This window comes from Lissotriton vulgaris, chromosome 7, assembly GCF_964263255.1.
Source record: "Lissotriton vulgaris chromosome 7, aLisVul1.2, whole genome shotgun sequence".
NCBI classification, from domain to species: domain Eukaryota; kingdom Metazoa; phylum Chordata; class Amphibia; order Caudata; family Salamandridae; genus Lissotriton; species Lissotriton vulgaris.
This window is the reverse complement of record NC_141695.1, coordinates 1,679,034,720-1,679,053,739: the sequence shown is the minus strand read 5'-3', so window position 1 is coordinate 1,679,053,739 and position 19,020 is coordinate 1,679,034,720. Positions and strand designations below refer to the sequence as shown.

At 41.9% G+C, this 19,020-nt stretch overlaps 2 protein-coding genes across 6 annotated transcripts in view; one reads left to right on the top strand and one right to left on the bottom strand.

The window, feature by feature from the left end:
* Positions 1 to 19,020, top strand: part of ARFRP1 (ARF related protein 1) — a 301,101-nt gene that overhangs the window by 23,000 nt on the left and 259,081 nt on the right. The window lies entirely within an intron of this gene.
* The window catches only part of LIME1 (Lck interacting transmembrane adaptor 1), a 68,355-nt gene continuing 57,840 nt past the window's right edge, over positions 8,506 to 19,020 (bottom strand). For all 4 annotated transcript variants that reach the window (XM_086932751.1, XM_086932752.1, XM_086932750.1 and 1 more), the window contains 2 exons: positions 15,441 to 15,883; positions 8,506 to 15,141 (listed from right to left, as the gene is read on the bottom strand). In XM_086932751.1, the coding sequence (XP_086788877.1) occupies positions 14,761 to 15,141; positions 15,441 to 15,883 (824 nt within the window). In that variant the 3' untranslated portion in view covers positions 8,506 to 14,760. The remainder of the gene's footprint in view (positions 15,142 to 15,440; positions 15,884 to 19,020) is intronic.

Below are 19,020 nucleotides of genomic sequence, written 5' to 3'. Positions count from 1 at the left end.
GTGGGAACTAATTTATTTTTAATTATTAATTAATAAATAATTAATTGATTATTAATGAAGCTGTTTGCGGAATTTTCTTTTAGGTGTGGGTTGTGGGGTTTTTAGTGGTAAAGAGTGGAAAGTAATTTATTTTTACTTAATAATTAGCTCATAATTAATTAATTGATAACTAATTTTGTTAATTGTTTAATAACTTTTTTTAGGCGTGTGTTTTGGATTTATAGGGGTAAAAGGTGGGAAGTCATTTATTTTTAATGAATTAATTAGTTGTTAATTAATATTAATTAATTGATAATTAATAAGGATAATTGTTTAATTACCTTTTTGTGTGTGGGTTTTGGGTTTCAAGGGTAAAGGGTGGGGAGTAAATTACTTTTACTTACTTTATAATTAGTTGCTAAATACTATTAGTTAATTGAAAATAAATGTTTTAATTGTGTAATTAATTGTTCCAAAGTTTTTAATTTTAGGAGTGGGTTGTGGGGATTATAGGGGTATAAGGTGGGAAGTTATTGATATTTTATGAGATTTCATTTGTTTTAAATTAATAATATTTGTTTAATTGATAATTAATGATGTTAATTGTGCAAATACATTTTTTTGTAGATTTTAGATGTGGGTAGAAAGTTTCATGGTGTTATAGGGTAGGAAGTAAATAAACTAAATTTATGTAATAACGATTTTTCAATAAATAATTTCTCTATATAAATATTTATTTGTATACATTTTTTTTACCTAGACTATATTTTTATTTTCAACATATACATATACTTTTTTTATTTACTTTTTAAAAAAAATATTTTTATTTTGTTGATGATATTTTGTTTGTTTTTAATTCTGAACTGACTGGAGTGGGTATAGTAAATTGTACCCCTCCACAATCCAGCACTTTCCCTACTGTTGTACTGACAGGAGTGGGATTAGTAAATTTTATCCCTCCACAATCCATAACTTTCTCTACTCTTGCACTCATTGGAGTGGGAATAGTAATTTTTACTCCTAGGCAATCCAACAGTTTCCCTACTGTTGTACTGTCTGGAGTTGGAATAGTACATTTTATCTCTCAGTTATCCAACACTTCCCCTACTGTTGCACTGACTGGAGTGGGAATATTAAATTTTACCCGTCTGCTCTTTAACAGTTTCCCTGGTGTTGTATCGGATGAAATGGGTGCAGTAAATACTACCTATGTGTAATCTATCACTTTTACTACTGTTGCATTTATTGGAGGGAGATTTGTAAATTTTATTTTTATCCAATCTTAATATTTATGTGTTGCACTAAGTGGAACTGGTATTTTTTATGTATATTTACTTTAATAGTTTGCGTAGTTTTGTTTAAATTGTAGTGGGAAAGTATGTGTATTAATTGTTATAATTGATTTTGTATTGTTATAATTTATATTATGTTTTGTTTATTTGGAATTATAATATTTTTAATTATTAAAATGTATCATTAAATTTTTTTTAACTAAATTTAAAGATTTTTAAATAGTTTAATGTTTTAATTTAATTAGAATGTTTTTATAGATTTTATGTTATTAGTATATATATATATATATATATATATATATATATATATATATATATATATATATATAAGCATTTATTTGTTATATTTTTATATAATTTTCACATTATTTGATACATTAAAATTATTAGTTTAACTGTTTTAAGGTAAATATATGTATTTATATATATATTAATTATATATGTGTGTAACCTTTTTTTAATTGGGTCTATTTGTTATATTTGTTAAGATGTATATTAAATCTACTTTTTTAAATGTTACTATTTAATATATTTAATATTTTTTTATATATATATATATATATATATATATATCCAACCAAAGCGCAGGTACCCATTTAGGGAGAGCCACACACGAAATGGATGAAAAACTCCTTTATTTTCAACAGCTTGCTAGCTGGCTTCCAGCACCAGCATGATTCACCAAAGGCTGCCATACGCGTTTCGAGAGGCAACGCTCTCTTCGTCAGTGGCTAAAGTTCATCGATGGCTTGGGTGTGCCCCTAAAGTATTCAGTCTCCGCCCCCTAGGCGTGTTGGGTCACATATATATATATGTAAAGAAAATCTTTTGTACAAATATATTAATGACCGGTATTTTTTTCGTTATTTTTGTACTTCCCATTATAAATATAGGATGTCGATATTTTTTACATCAATATTTATAGCACGATATTTTGGTATGGGAATTTTTTAGGTGTCGATATTCTGTCAGTGAACCGTGTATGGGCGCCTCTAACTTCCTCAAATAATGGTTTTACCTTTCATAGGAACTCTAGTTCTTTCTATCTTCTTTGATAATGTGTTCACCTTAGCACGTCTCTCCTTGGCACCATTCAAACTTCTAATCCCTCCCCACTTGCAAGATTCCAGAATGGACTTCAGGCGGTTGCCAGCTGGATGAACTCCAACTGTCTCCAGTTGAACGCAAAAAAAAACAGAGATCATGATTATCGGCAAGCAAGCGGATCTCTGGGGCGATATGTGGTGGCCCCCAGAGCTTGGTCCCACCCAACTCCAGTTTCGGAGATAAAAAACCTTGGGGTTTGGTTAGATCCTGCCCTCAGCTTTGTCTGCCACACAAAGAGAACTGCTGCATGCTGTTTCGGTATCCTGCGTGGCTTAAGACCTGTGTTAAAATTCTTTGACGCTTCGACCAGGCAGCTTGTGGTGCAGGCGACGGTGATCTCTCGGCTTGACTATGCCAGCTCCCTCTTGGTAGGGATAAATCAGGCTGAAATCACTCGCCTACAACGTGTGCAAAACGCGGCAGCTAGAGCAGTGGTGGGCCTACCTAGGTTTTGTTCCGCTACCAACACTCTGCGCTTTCTTCATTGGCTGCCGGTTCAGCAGAGGATCCAATTTAAAGTTCTTTGCCTTTCCCATAAGATCCTTAAGGGCTCTCCTGCCCAGATTCTTTTGAATCTCTTGTCTCCTTACGTTCCGGCCCGTTCTCTACGTTCATTGGGCCTTGAACTTGCAGTAGTCCCTCGGTTCAAGCGTAGTCGTGCTGGCGGCCGCTCATTTCGAGTACGTGCTGCGGCCCTGTGGAACTCCCTTCCTTTAAAGATTTGTGCCCTTGATGATTTCCTCTCATTTCGTAGGGTCATTAAGACCTTCTTGTTTCCTTAAACTGCTTCACTTTTAGTTGGTTACTTCTTTTAGCTGTGTTGTGTTGTTACCTTGTCAGGCGCCAGGACGCTCCTTTGCTGGAGCAGCTGTGCGCGTAATAAATGTCCATAACATATCATAACATAACACGCTACTTCGAGCACTTTGTGCAAAAACAAACTAGTTCATACACAAATTGCACCTGCATTTTGCAGGACCATTGTAATCTGGTCCTCTGCACTTTATTCTCTCAACCAACCTCCCACTCCTTCTAGCACTGTAGGTGCTCCCAGTGGCGGCTCGCACAGATGGCGCTGTGGGCAGCAGGGCGAGGTGGGGGGGTTAGTGGAGTTCAACATATACTTCAACACCCCATCATGGGTAGCAAGCGCTATATAAATTCAAACCTTTTTCCTTTTTCTATCACTCACTATCCTTCTCAATCTTAATATCTGACTAACATATAAACCACTCAAATTACTTTCATATTTTCACTATACTAATTCACCACTAAACCTTCATGGGTTCTGAAGTAGTGTGCTACTCGCCCAACAAGTGCTCTGACACCTCGTCAGGGGTAGTAAGCGCTATATAAATGCAATTACAATAATTCCCCATGGTGGCACATCAGTCTCAGAAATGGGGTACGACTCAGTCCTGACTCTGCCTTATTATCTGTTATTCTCTTTCACTTATAAAATTGTTTATATTTTACATATCTACTATGCAGCGTGTTTATGCTGCTCCGTTCACCTTGTTTTCTCCAGAGGAACTACTCATAAAGTGGTCGGAATAATAAATGGTTTTGGGCATTATGCTAGGTTTGTGGCACGTTATTGATAGAACAGACATTTCTCTCCTAATGGACTATTTGGAGCCTGAGAGACAAAAATTGTGGACAGTTTCCCTGATGTTTTCTGAGCAAGAAGAAAAAAAAAGAAATTAATTTGACATTTGCATAACAAAGCTGGATCTACATCAACTTGCCCAAATAAAAGTACAGTAGTTGAATGTTTTCACGTTGGCATGTATGTTAGCTAACTGATGTTCATCAGTATGTGTCAAGAGGAAAGATAACTTCAAATGTGGAGAAATGAAGAAACTGAAATAAACTTGCTTAAGGTTAGGTGTGCCGCTCTGGTGCATTATATGGACTTTAAAAACTGTCCTGCTTTTAAGTTTTTGTGTAATATTTGCAAGAAAATGGGCATTACATTTAGGGCCCGATTCCGATCCCGTCCGGAAATCCCTCGGTTCCAGAAGGGCTTTCCGGACGAAACGTGCACATGGCATCCGAGCGAGCAAATACGATGCGTCCTTAAGCATACGGACTCGATTCACTCAGACTTCCATTGAAGTCTATAGGAGCCTGCGTACAGACGCGTACACAGGCTCCCGTAGCAGAAAATGGGTGGGTGGGGAAAAGCGTACAGCCTGTGGCGGGGTACACCATGGTGCCCTCCACACTGTGCATGCTTGGATCGGGGGCACCCATGGGCACCCCCTGTGACCGATATGGAGGGCACCGGGTGAAGGGGGGCCTGCTATGGCCCCCCGAAGTATGCTTCCCAGAGCTTTTTTAAGTTGGAGGCTCCGACTCGATCCGACTGATCGGTGTGTGCATCGTACATGGTCGCTCGGAAACCGGACCCAATTGCCCTGCACATGTCGACCATGTTGTATTCATCCGGAGGGTTTCGCTGACGGGTACGAGTTGTTCAGAGTGCGAGTTGATATTCACATTGTACTTGCTCGCACGTACAGCGGTACGAGTCGTTCATAAACCAGGGCTACGAATCGGACTCGCTCGGATCCCGTTTAGAGCCCTTCCGAGCGAGATCTGAATCAGGCCCTATGTGTTGTAAATATGGTTGATATAACAGTAGGATATGTGATGAGTCTGATGAACCTAAATTATTGCAAGCTGGTATGAATGGGAAGACTTTGCATCACGAAGAGGGTGGTAGAATAATTATTAAACTGGTTGAGGTGTTTATAGACTCAGAACCTTATCCAACATTGATATCTTAGGACATTTTTTGGCAATGAGTTTCAAGACACTGTGTAATTGTTGAATTGGGGGTCTATCCACTTGTGAAGCCTACTGCTTTGTTAGCTTTCTTTTTCACAGACATCAAATTATATGGTTGTTAAAAGGAAAAATAGATATGCAAAAGATTGCAGATAGTATGTTGAGTTGACCGCACTAAGGAGACATGACAATATTTGTGGAGTCGGGCTCTCGGCACCAAAGAAAGCTCAGTGATAACTATGGAAATTGAGTAGTATAGAAGGTTGCCCTTGCGATGGAAGTGACTTTATTCAAGAATTTTTCGGAACTGTTCCAAGGTGGTTTGGGTTGCTTGCAAGATTACATTCATAGAATTTGTCTGAAGGCAGTATCTGTTCTAGTAGTCAGCAAGATCAGAAGAAAAACATTTAGGGGCCGATTCCGATGCGGTTTGGGAATTTTCCCGACCGAATCAGTTTGGAAATGGTTTCTGACCGACTTGGATTGGGAGACTCCGACCGACCGAGTATGATGCATCCGGATGCTTCCAGATACAATTTGGTTGGACTCCCCTTGACTTCAATGGGAGCCTATGTTCCAACTGAATGCATAGGCTCAGATTGAAGAAAGGGGTGGCTGGGGAACATCTGGCACCCTGTGGCGGGCATTCCCTGGTGCCTGCCTCACTGTGCATAGCTGGTGTGGGGAGACCCACGGGTACCTCTTAGTTTGAGGAATGCAGTGAAAGCTGAACTGGATAAGTTGTATAAAATCTGGAATAATTGAAATTGTAAAGTGCTCTGAAAGACTGACTCCTGTCGTAGTGGTACATAAATAGTCAGGAGGCCAAGGCTATCAATTTACCAGAGAGTCTTGAACAAGTGTGTGATTGTGGACAGATTCTTCTTCCACATACCCAATATTTCTGAACTAGTAGCTTCTTCAGTAGGTGCTAAGTTTTTTATGACCCTTCGTCTCACATCTGTGTACCATCAGATTAAACTTCATGAGAGATATAAAAATACTAAATAAAAATACTACCGTCTTTGTAACACTATTCAGCCCTACCATTTTGCTAGGATGTCTTTTGGTATCGTTTTGGCCTCTTTGTTTTTTCAGCATGTAGTATTTAGTTTGTTAGGTGGTATTCCAGGATGTCATTTAAAATTGCGGGGGTTAGGAAAGTATTTGGTATTTTGAGGACAAATAGTTTGACTTTGAAGAGAAAGAAATTTAAATTTGGAAAAACTGAAATTAAGTACTGGGGATCCTATTTATATCCAGTGGCATAACACCCAAGCCCAACTAAGTGAAAGAGATTGGTGATATACAATCACTCACTCGGAAGGAAGAGGTATCGGCATTCTATGGAATGGTCGAATTTTACCCTAAATTTGTTGGTCGTCTGGCAGCTGGAACAGTGAAGATAGAGAAGTTACTGAAGCTCCAATGGCCTTATTTACTGCAACGTGTAACACAACACGTGCCAGTGTACTGCAAAGGAGAGAGGTAAAGTCTGGCAATGTATGTGGTACTATCTGCAAAAAAGTAGGAGGGTAGCTATAGCGCATAGATGAGCTGGTGCCTTCTTCTAGGAGTGTGCACTTAATCCATCAAGATCCTTTATGGGGGTAATTGGCCACCTAGACCCCTGGAAATGCTCAGAGTTCATAAGAACACTCATGAAATGCAGGGAGACATAACACACCCACCTCCCATGGTCTGCAACACCTGGGATACTGAATAGTATTTTCAAGATGTCTCCTGTGTTATTTCTCCCTCCACGTTCCCTCTGCTAGCTTGTCACCTAGTACCTGTGACCACAACTAAAACTGTCCCATGGTCACTTCGCACTGAGGAATACAGAAAAGTGATGGATGGAACTCTTGAATTAAACTCAGCTGCTGGTCATTACGTGGACCACATCCCAGTCCATCATTTTTTTTGCTCATCACGCCACCTGAGATCAGACCCAGCTATATGCAAATCAGCCTTTGGCCTTCTCCAGTAGGAATAGTCCAGCCCATACTTTTTAGCCAGGTCCCCTCGGAACTGGAACACAAACAACCCAAAATCAGTTTCATCCTATTTGGGCCTCTTCCTTCGTCTGCAGCTTGGTGCCAAGGCCACAGACCGCATTGGGCCCACATCTGAGCCTACCTGTTGCACTTATTGAGTCGTACTGAGAAATGCAAAAAAAGGGTTGGATGGAATGTTTGAATTAATCATAACCCCATGAAACTACTCGGGTGGCATCCCAGCCCTTTGTTTGCAGACCATGCCACCTCAGATTAGACCCAGCCTTATGCAAATCATCCTTTGGTCATGCTCTAGTAAGAACAGTCCAGCATGAACTGTCAAGCCAGCTCTTCTCTGAACTGTTAATTCATGACATTTCCATGTTTCATTATGACAGGACGATCCCTCGTACCCCCCTGGCCTGCACCCTTCCACCCCCTGAGTAATTGTCCTGTGGAATGGACTACAGATGACTCCTACCTCTAAAAGATGTTGGCTGTTGCCTGTGACAGCCCCAACTTCAGGCAAAGGGTAAATGGCTGGCCAGGTGCCAATACTACCCACAATATCAGGTGCTAATAGTAAATTGGATGTGTTATGCATTTATGATTCTCCTCTCAGGTTCAGTCTTTCGCCCACCAGGTTCAGGGCTGTTGTGTTCACCTGGCAGGTACTCTGACTAGGTCTAGCACCCACCTGTCCAGCTCATAGGGTATTCTTCAGATCGTCTCCTATCCCGCAAACACCTTCGCCATGCAGGATCAGCCCTTTAGGTGCAAATTGAAGGGTGCAGTCCACCTTCGTCTGTAGCAGGGTTCTCCAAAGTCGGTCCTGGAGGTCCGACTCCATGCCAGATCTTGAATATATCCCCACTTAGATAAATGTCGTTGTCTTAAAAAACTGGCATGGATCCGGCCCTCCAGGAGCGAGTTTTGGAGAACTCCACTATGTAAAAACTGCCTCTTCCTTGGCCCTCTCTTTCAGAACGTCCTCGTGCAGGGATACGTCAGAGACGCCCATTCACCATCTAGCCAATCACTCGCTCCCAAATCAACATTGGCAGGCATGCCTTCCCCAGCTAGGCCATCAGAGCCCTCTCTCCATTTGGCTAACGAGCACCTGCCACTTATCCCTCCATCACTAGGCCGCGAGGAGCACAGGCACGTACGGGGGGGGGTCAATGGGAGAGTGCACCCTGCTCACACGCCCCACCCCCACTGGAAATGGCCTGTGCAGCAGTCTTAGCGTTCGCTAGCTCATATACTTTGCAAAGGGACTCCACAGCAGCTGTATAAAATGACACATAACATGTACAGTTTGACCATTCACCCAGCTGTGCCTAGTTGTGTTCGCTTTTAATTCCCTTTTACAAAGTAATTTGTACATATTTTTAGCATTACAAAAACATCTGCGGTTTATCAGTTCTGCATGCTGTCTATGAACACTTAATTACATTTTTTTTTCCAAATTCAATTTTGTTCAGCTAACAAACGATTCAATATTTTTTGCATGATGTGTCTATCCTGTTTCTTACCCTGTCCCCCACATTATCTGGTTTTGATTGTATGGCACCTGATCCTATCTCATATAATATAAAACGAAACCTCTGACTCATTCTGAAACTTAGTTGTGCATTCTTATACCAGTTTTGTCCTGAATCGCCGCCGAACCTCTGGTTTATCGGCTGATGAGCTGTGTAGTACTGTAATATCGGTGGTCTTAATCTATCTAGCGGCCAGCCCCCGCGGTTGTAGGCCCATGCTTGTATTTTCTTGAATGCTACAATAAAGGTTTTCCCCAAAAAAATATATATATATTTTTTTTTTGCAAGAACTCTGCTTTTTCGTTCTTTTGTGGATTGTGGGTCTGCATTCCACAGTCTGCATTCCTCACACGTTCACACAACTGGTTCGGTAATTAGTCCTCTGGAAAACCATCTTATAAGTTGAGCAGGAAGCAGTAATGTTAACCCGGCAGGCCGCCTCGTAGCGCTTCATGCTTGAATGAGAGAATAATACATTGAAAACAATGCCAAACATTTAAGATATTTAAAGGATTTAGAAATTATGCGGGATTTGTTTCTGACAAACAATTAATGTAATGTTTTGTACCAGTTATATAGCGCTTACAACCCATACGTGGGGCTCTGAGGCCCTTGCCTACATGGGCAGCATGTCAGTTTCCAGAGTGTTCAATGCAGTCACCATGGATAGTTGATAGCAGTGAAGGTGCTCAGTTGGGGATGCACGGGTCGCCTGGTGTGCAGTTGGTCAAACTGTGCCTGATGGGAATCTCATATCACAGTGGGTGTAAAGAAATTAGTTTGCAGGACATATGGAGACCCTTCAGGTTGGTGCTTGCTGAAGTGCCTTGCAGAGCACAACTTCCTTGATGGAAGGAGGGTATCTTGGTACTGATGATTTTGACCCCGTACCAATTTCTGGCCATATCATACGAGCCCAGCTGCCACAGTTTGGTGTCATCGGATGAAAGACAATGGTGATCAGAATTAAAAGTGCTTCGTTAAGTGTCATTGATCACAGGTGAATGTGCTTTCCATCAATCACACTGTCTCCCTCCCACCGATCCACCTCCTGCAGATAGGTTACCCAAAGATGTGATCAAGAGGGGGATGTTTATAGTCCAAAATGTGGGGACCTTCTCCAGGCGCAATAGCGCTTGCTATCGGAATAATAGCATCTCTTCTGCACAAAATGGCTGACATTTTGAAATGTTGTGGATTCAGCCAAAATCTCAACACAAAAGACCAGATTGTAATGCAGAAAAACAGCTGACATTTGAGGTGTTTCTGAAAGACAGTCCTCTGAGAGATAGCACACAAATTGTGTGTTGAGGTGGGGACCACCCTTGGAGAAGGCAGAAAAAGATCAAACTTTCATATGACTCAAATGAAAAATAGGTGTAATGGGCTGGGAGGGAGTGGCATAAGAGCACATACAGGGCCAACTTGGAGTATGCACATAATAAATTGAGGATGTTGGAACCGAAGGCCTCCTAGATCTTTCCAATTACTTTGAACTCTTCCTGATCGAGCAGAGGAAAGTGGAGGAGGGATCGCTGCGCTGTTATTTAGATGCACAAGCATGCACATCACCAAATTTTGGAGACATTGTGGCAAATCCCAAATCGTTGAAATGTTCAGAAAGGAGTACACCTAGGTCGGTAACTGCAGTAGCTCATTTGGAATTTGCAGAATATCAAAAATCTTTAAAGGACACTCCCAGGAAACAAACTACTTAATTACAGATGCAGATTGAATGGAGGTGTGATTGGGGTCTGGGGGGCATTCAGTCAATCATAGTAAAAAACAGCTCCCAAAATCGTAGGGGTTCTAAATGGAGTACGCAAACCCCAGGAAGAGCAGGCTGATCCCTGAGGATCAGTAGCCTAATTGTGTGAAACCAGGTGAACTTTTGTTTCATTTGGATTCAGTTTACGCTTCTTGACACACACACACACCCGGGATGTAAGTGTTTTACATTCACGGTTATCCTGAAGCACTAATCGAATTTGTCAGATTATTTTATCAGCCTGCAAATTTCTATCTGAAAGTTCTGAGAAGATGATTCAATAATCTTTATTCGGATACAAATATCCATAAAAGCACAATTCAATCAGAGAAGATGAATCTGAGGTGATCGTTAAACAGAATCGGGAAGAGGGCAGAACACAGGAGAATTACCAAAACAAAGAGATCAAAGTAAAAATTGGAAGGAAAATTGATGATGAAAAAATAATTGATCCTTTAGAGTTGATGTATATAATGAAGTATGTGTGACCTTATCCCAATCCAAGCGAGGATAAGAATTACATTATGAGCCATGGTGAATGTTCCTAACAGGGTTCCTAACATGAGGTGTACAACCTTAACCAACATCTGATCTCAGGCTGTTGTCGACGCAGATAATGAATGATGCGGTGAGATATGCCGGTCTGAAACTGGCCTACATTAAATTTATAACTTTATCATTTACTAAAGAGGTAACGATGGAAATGGAGATTTTATAATAGCCCAAGTTATTGGGTTTTAAAGTCTCAAGGAATGCTTTTTTTAGGAGAGGGTTTTGTGAAGGCATTCTTAAACACGGGTGGGCCTTGCACCATCAACTAGGAGGAATTTATTGTGTGGTACAGCCAAACTACCAACACAGGATGTGTAGCTAAATTCTTGAAAATCGTAGGAGAGCAGAATTGAACCCATCCACTGGCCTTGGGCTGGGGTGGCTGTTTCCTCTGTGATACATGGTGCTGGTAGCGATACATGTTTGTTTCATTAACCATTGTCCATTATAGGGTTGCTTAAAATCATGTTCAATTAATACTGGGGCACCATAGAGACAAATATACTATAGATACTGTTTTTCCTAATTTTTATAATTGGATTCAAGTATTTTCCTGCCATTCTAGTGCTCTCAATGCACGGCTGGGGCATGTGGGAGTGCCCCCCTCGCCACCCTTGCCACGCGTCCTAGACAAAAAAGTTTGCCAGATAAAAATATGTAACATATATAAGATGTCTGGTGCCTGGGCATGTTGCCAGTACAAAGCAGTCCTCAAGTTAAGTATATACATCAAGAGAGAGGGTTTGAGCCTTCCCTATAACCTAGGATCTTGTGAAGCACTTTTCGACTGAAAACTATCCTTATAGGCCAGTACGTTCTACAGACCCTACTCAGCCTAGATTCTGCCCGGCTCTAGCGCCCCTAAATAAACATGAACCTGACAGAGTGACTCTTTTTTACTCATCTGTGTCACATAGGTGTAGACAGGGGTGTTTCACTCCTCTGGGTAATGCTGGGTAATGCAGTGTCTAAAATTGCACTCTTGTCTAAGGCGGCCACCCTACACCGCCTATGCCTTCTGGTAAATAATTAGGAGAGTCTGTCCTTCCCCGGCTGACCTTGGGTTCCTCTGAAGCACTGCCAGGTCTCAAGCCCCTCCAGTATAATCATTTGAACTTGACCCTTCCTAAAAGCCTATTGGAGCAGCCCTTCGCCCCAAACCAATGATGGAGGGTCCGGTGCCCATCCTGGTCTTTAGAGCCCTGCTCTCGATTTACATCTCTTTTGCTTTTGCAGCAGTTATTTTGGGCTAACGCCAGCAGAGCCATAAGGTGGCAACTGGTTCATAGTACAGTGAGCTTGCTCCTCAGGGCCAGATTACAAACCACCTGGCAAAATGTTCAAATCAGCCCCCCCAATCGAGCACTGGTGCCATGGTGGCTGTCATGGGTAATCATGGTAACCCACTTAGCTGTAAAAGCGGCCTGTTAGCCTCCAGCCTAGCTGGAAAGTGCCAGAGTGGCAAAATGGCTAGCCCAGTTCCTCTCTACACTTGCACCCTCTGTTGACGGGAGAGGAAGTGCATCCCCTCATTCTGCACACCACATCTCTTCGACAAGCTTTGTACCCTGAGCATCCTTCTCCTTCTTCCTGGTGTCTACAAGGAGCAGGGTAGGGCGGCAAACCCACTTCTGAATGAATAACCATTATGTTGTGCCTGGCACGGTTATCTAGGCCCTGATTACGAATGTCCCGGAAGGGGATACTCTATGTACAAGACCAAGTAAATACCGACACCATGGTCTGCAGAAGGATTGAAATTTAGGATCTAATTGGCAGATGTACGTAGCTTTTTTGAGGTCGCTAATAGCCCGATTTGCAGAATGGGGCCGAGTAAAACTGCAAAAAAGCATTTTTTAATGTACAAACCCCCAATTTGCGATTTGGTAACCTATTACCAGATTGCAAATTGGGTTTGCGTACCAGTATTAGGAAGGGGCGTGTTTAGGGCGACCCTTCCTAATAGTGGCTCGCAGGGGCATGTGTCAATGTTTGTGACCGAAATGCGGTCGCAAAACATTTGCATTTTACCACTTACTTAAAGTAGGTGGTAACCCATTCACAAACAGGAAGGGGTCTCTCAAGGCACCCCTTCTCCTTTGTAAATGTTTGTAAAGCGTTTTTTAAGAGGAGGCAGTGGTCCGTACTATTAAAAACGGAAAGAAACCTATTCATTTTTTTATTGAAATGCATCCCAATTTCTTTTAAGGAAAACGGGATGCATATCAGTAAAAAAACATTATTTAAAAGAAATCCCAGATCTGGTGGCCTGCAGACTCCAGCAAGCCAGTATCCCTGTGATTTTAGCGATTCCCAGTGGGTCGCAAACCGATACCCACCTCATGAATATTCATGAGGTAGGCCTATTTGCAACCCATTGGGAATCCCAAAATGTGTGAAACACACATTAGTACATTGGTGTTTGTGATTCCCAAATAGCGATTTGCTAACATTCGCTATTTGGTAATTGCAAAACCGAACCTGTGTACATCTGGTCCTAAGAGCTGTATTTGGATGGCAACAGAAAAAAATCCTCTTATCTCCAGAAAAATGTTACATTCAGAAAATAATCCATTGGCATAATTTCCTTCACCATGGGTAGTATGGTGTAGGAAGTGGCTCTGGTAGACATTCTTGTAGGGATGCCAAAAGTTTTTCATGGGGATGAAATCTCAAGAAGATTTACATTTTTGTGTTGTAGGAATTTTGTTAAAGTTTGTGAGCTTTCACTTATGCAAGATTTTATGTGATATTTCCCCCTGGAAAATATCTCACTGAAAAAGTAAACATATAACCAAGAGACATGTCCTACTCAAACTAGTCTCTTGTCAGTATCTTGCTTGACTTCTACACTTGCGGCTTGTCCATTGGTTACGTTTTTACGCAAGACACTGGCAAGAAAATTTTGTGAAATTTGACAGAATTTAATGAAAATAAAAATTGGGACTTTACCAACCTTATTTTTGTTTGGATTTAGCAGTCCCTTCATAACAAAGGATTCGAGGTTCCCCAACCTAAATAGATCTGGTTCCATCCAGACCCTGAGAATCAGGGTTCATACGGACTCAGAGGACTATGTAACCCACTATCGCAAGCTTTAGCGGGAAGGTCAGAATTGAGAAGGAAAGGGAGGAGAAGCATGCCTCTGGCCACGAAGCTTCAACCCAATTTACAGCTTTTCAGGAAAGGTCTGAAAACATGGTTGTTCACTTCCGCATAGGTTCCCAGTTAATACAGTGCGTTGGTTCTGGTCACACACCACAGCACCAAGACGCCACGGCAATCGAGGCTATATAAACATATAAACAAAAACATAAGATGGCTAGTGAATTGGTACTAGTGATGACTGGTGAATGGCGATAAGATGGTTCTGATTTACCAATGGTCTCAGTACATTGTCCGACAGGCCAATAGCTCTGAAAGGTTCCCGAGGCTGGGGAAGCATCACCCCGTGTCTGGGTTAGCCCCGTAAATCTCTCACTTATTTCCATGCTCGGTCCATCATAAAGGCCTGCGTGGATGGCCGAGAGTATATCATTGCTCTACTTCCTAACTTTGTCAATGGTGGAATCATTCCTCCCCATGAGGCTAAACTAGACATGTGAGCTGTTAAATGACGGTCATCCATGCAGGAGTATATAGTCAATCTCCACAGTGCATCGCGTGCATACCTCCAAGGTTCGCAGCACATATTAAGCAAGATCATGATGCGCAGGCCAAGCATGTCCCTATAGGCCTGTGAGGTACACCTCCAAGCCATTGAGTGACTTTAAAGTCCTTGTACGCCCAGGGACGTGGGCCTCCTTGGCTTCATTGATGCTCTCATACAGGTTCTCAACATGAAATTTCCTCTCCGCATTGCCTTCTTTGCCCTTCGTGGCCCAGGGCAAGTCAATTGTCTCGTAAGCTGGTTCCTCCTCCACCAATTGGGCAGTGTTGCTGGGTCCTGCTCGTTCTTCACTTGGTTGCTGGTGGGGAATGGCAGCATGGGTTTTTACTTTAGCTATGTGCGCGTCTTTCTCCAGGATCGCATTCTCAGATACAGTTGCTGCAGGGTGTAGGGGCTTCTTCTTTCCGAGTTTGCAAACGGTGGAATACATTTCTTCCAACTGCGAAAACAAACGAAACACACATGATTATTTATTGTCTGCAGGGAATACTGAAATACCCTTCGCTTTAGTGGATTGAAATATATCACTCAATGGCCAGCAGGTGGAAGATGGACTCAGTCATATGTCAAGCCAGTGGCTGTACAAGATGGGTCAAGTCAGAACCTCCTGAAAGGCCAGTAAAACAATGCTATGATGTGTCAAGCATTGCCATGAGTTTTCAGGAGGCCAGGGGGAGTTCCTGCCTTGAGAATAAATGATTTAGGTGTAATTCTAGAGCTCCCACCCCCCAAACGTACCTTTACAATTCGGCCCATTGCTGGTGGGGACTGGGGGTCCCGGACAAGGTCAGAGTTGTCCTGCAGGTCCTTGTGCTCTCCCTGGTCAAGCAGCTCTGCCGGTGTGGTCTTTCTCAGCTTCTTCACACAAGCGTACTCCGCAGTAATAGCTGCAGTGTTCTCATTGCACCCTGATGTTGAAGGTGGTGGTTCAGTGTTTGTCTCTGCACTAGTAGTCACTGCTGCCGCACAATTTCCTGCAACTATCTCCTGAGGTTTAGGGTCTGGGTTAGGCTTCAGATTTGAGTAGATTTGATTGGGGCTCCTCCAGTCTCCCCTAAGGCCAGCATGTGGGATTTTAGGAAGCACTCTCTTCTGGGGAATGTGATTACTGAGGCCTTGCTGTCCTCCAGATCTGTCCAAAGGTGATGAGTAATGGTAGTCCATGCTCAGAGGTCTGCGGTCTGTAAAGGGAACAGATTCAAAGCAAGAGGTTAAAGAATGCTAGACAAAACCAACAGCCCTATTACCAGTGCAGACTGTCTCAGTCAGCGGTTCAACCAGTTGTGTGTACAACTAAGGAAGGCCTGATGACTTAGAGTTTCTGTCTGGTCCTCCCCCTTCCGGGCACATGACTTCTTGAGAGACACAATTTCATCAGATAATTTGGAATTCACATTAGTAATTGTGTAAGAAAAAGCCCCTGGTGGATGCCTTCCGGTTGCCCCTTGGTAATACCCATTACGTCTATCCAAAGGTGGTCATGGACATTTTGGAAGGGCCCTTTATGGTTCCATGAGTAGGAACTACAGCCTACTCATTAACCAAAGTGCTAGCCAGCCAAATCCATACTGTAAGAGAATTGGAAGAGAGCCTTCTAGTCTTATTGTCAACCCCAAAAGATACAAAATGTTAGCAGATTCTCTGAATCCCTTGGTGCAGGGCAGACAGATCCCACCGCCCTTCCTGCATCTAGCAATTGGGACGCCCCAGCTAAGAAATCCTATGGGCAGAGAGAATTTAATGTGGAATCTGAGCAGACCTCGGGTCAACCTGAATTCATGCCCCTCTGTAAGTAACTGCAGTTATAGATCCCTATATAGTTCTCCAGTTCTCATTCTCAAGGTGCTGGCCTCCAACCCTAGGACTATGACGAGCAAGACCATCTGGAGGCCCTTAGAGCTGGGTGATGTTTAAAGGTGGAACTTGGTAATTCACCCTGTGATACAAGAACTCAAACAAGCTGCCTACTCTTCAATTTCAGGGAACCAAACTCATAGTTTTGGAATGAGTATGGGATACCACGATCAGCTCCACATGGGTGCAGTCAGATTTACCCATGTTTCTTCCCTCTTGTGCTTCACATGGACTCTCGCTAGAAGTAACCGGTTTAAAAAATGTCCAACATGCCAGACTCTCTTATGTTTGAATGGTAGTCTTTGCAGAAGAAGTGTTGGATACACCTCCCAACTGGGTGCGGGACTGAGGGAATCAGGGATAGAGCCATCCCCACCACAGTGAGGAGGGCTTGCCGGGAGAAATAAGTAAAGAAAAGGAGGCCCCCTTAACTGTCAACTTTGGGACAGGGGAGATAGCGTAGGAAACTTGAGAACGTCCCACAGGGTTACCGCAAAATGGGTAGGAAATGGCGTAGTGAACTGCAATGCGTTCTGCAATACCTTGCAATACCTGAAATATACTTCTATTGTGCTTCAGGACAAAGAGTACAGCATATACTTTCGAACTTATACCTATAAAACCACCAGAAACTGTAAATATAATTGCATACATGCACACAAAAGATCAAATGTAGAAAAACAGATCAAACGATAATGTTTTAGAAAAATATATATATATATTTGTCAAATTATTCACAAAAAGTACATTATCAAAACATCATCATAACAAATCATTAAAAAACATACATATTGCATGTTATTACATTTATTAAAATTTTTTTTTATAAAAAACAACTCATAAGCATTCAGGTTAAAAAAGTTCAAAAGAACAGGGGTCGACGCGGCGTTTCGGTTACAGTGAGATAGACAACCTTCTTCAGGACCAAGTTCTTAATGGTTATAGTAGCCTCCAACTAAATCCAGGAGGGCAATTTGGCGGTTGTATAATCCGGTATGGGAACTGAAAGTAATTTCTGTTATGGTTCTATAGTTCTTCACGGTATCTTGAGATTTTATGAGGATAAATCTTATACGGGTAGTAGGAGCCACCGATAAATATTTCCTGTATCGCCAGGTATAAATTACTGGCAATAGTGGGTGATGCACTTGCTTTTCACTATGCTGATGTAGCAGCTATTTAGTATTCAATTCGTGCTGGGCTTTGTCTTGCCACTGGTTCTCAAGCGTTCTGTTCGGCCTCCCTGCTCCTACTCCCGTCGCCGTGTATCTTCTCTCAGTCGTGTAATCGAAAGTATGTTTTTTAATGATTTGTTATGATGATGTTTTGATAATGTACTTTTTGTGAATAATTTGACAAATATATATATATATTTTTCTAAAACATTATCGTTTGATCTGTTTTTCTACATTTGATCTTTTGTGTGCATGTATGCAATTATATTTACAGTTTCTGGTGGTTTTATAGGTATAAGTTCGAAAGTATATGCTGTACTCTTTGTCCTGAAGCACAATAGAAGTATATTTCAGGTATTGCAAGGTATTGCAGAACGCATTGCAGTTCACTACGCCATTTCCTACCCATTTTGCGGTAACCTTGCCGGGAGAAAAACATCTAGGATTAATACTAAACCCCCTTTCCCTTCCACTTCCTGTTAATGGGAAATTATCTCTTGATCATGATTGTCAGCGGGTTGTTCTACCAAATCATGCATGTTTTAATATTGACCTGCATTTTCTTTGACTCCATAACATCAACTACCAACAACATATCATCTTCAGTAGATATGGAGCTAAGATTAGTACATCTATACTTCCCCGTGTAAGCTTACCTTGATGATATGTTGGGAGCTGACATTATGGTCTCCATGTAAGTGCAGGTCGACATTATCGATCATAATATTTTTACGGGATTGACCTTCGTGGATTCATGTCTCCAGAGCAGAGGTCCCCGTTTGTCGTAAAGGCAAAAGCCTGCTTTCTATCTTTGACCGACTGTTTTATCAGCTCACCTGGTTCTGGACCAAACAACATGTGCTAAAGGAAAGGCAATCTCATCAGCAATGCCTGCTGATTGCTTCACCTTTTCAATCCCATAGCAAAATATGGCTACAGCTAGAAGCTCCAGAGATGGAGAAAAATGCTACTCGAGGCAGACGCCCACCAGCAATATCGAAGCAGAAATATTGTGATAGGCAATATCTAGGACAAACTATTACATTCAAAATATCGAAAGCTAAGAAGGTACAGATTTTCTATAACTATCTTCGCTTATATGTACCTTCACGATGTATACATCGTCAAGTACATAGATGTCGAATTAAGGATACTAAATCTATATGCACTTACCGTTCGATATTTTGGTCTTCATTATTTTGTCCCCAGAATTCTTATACCACAATATCATAGCCTCGATATTCAGTAGTACAATCCTCAAGTCAAGAAAGGAAATGCCTGAAGTGAAC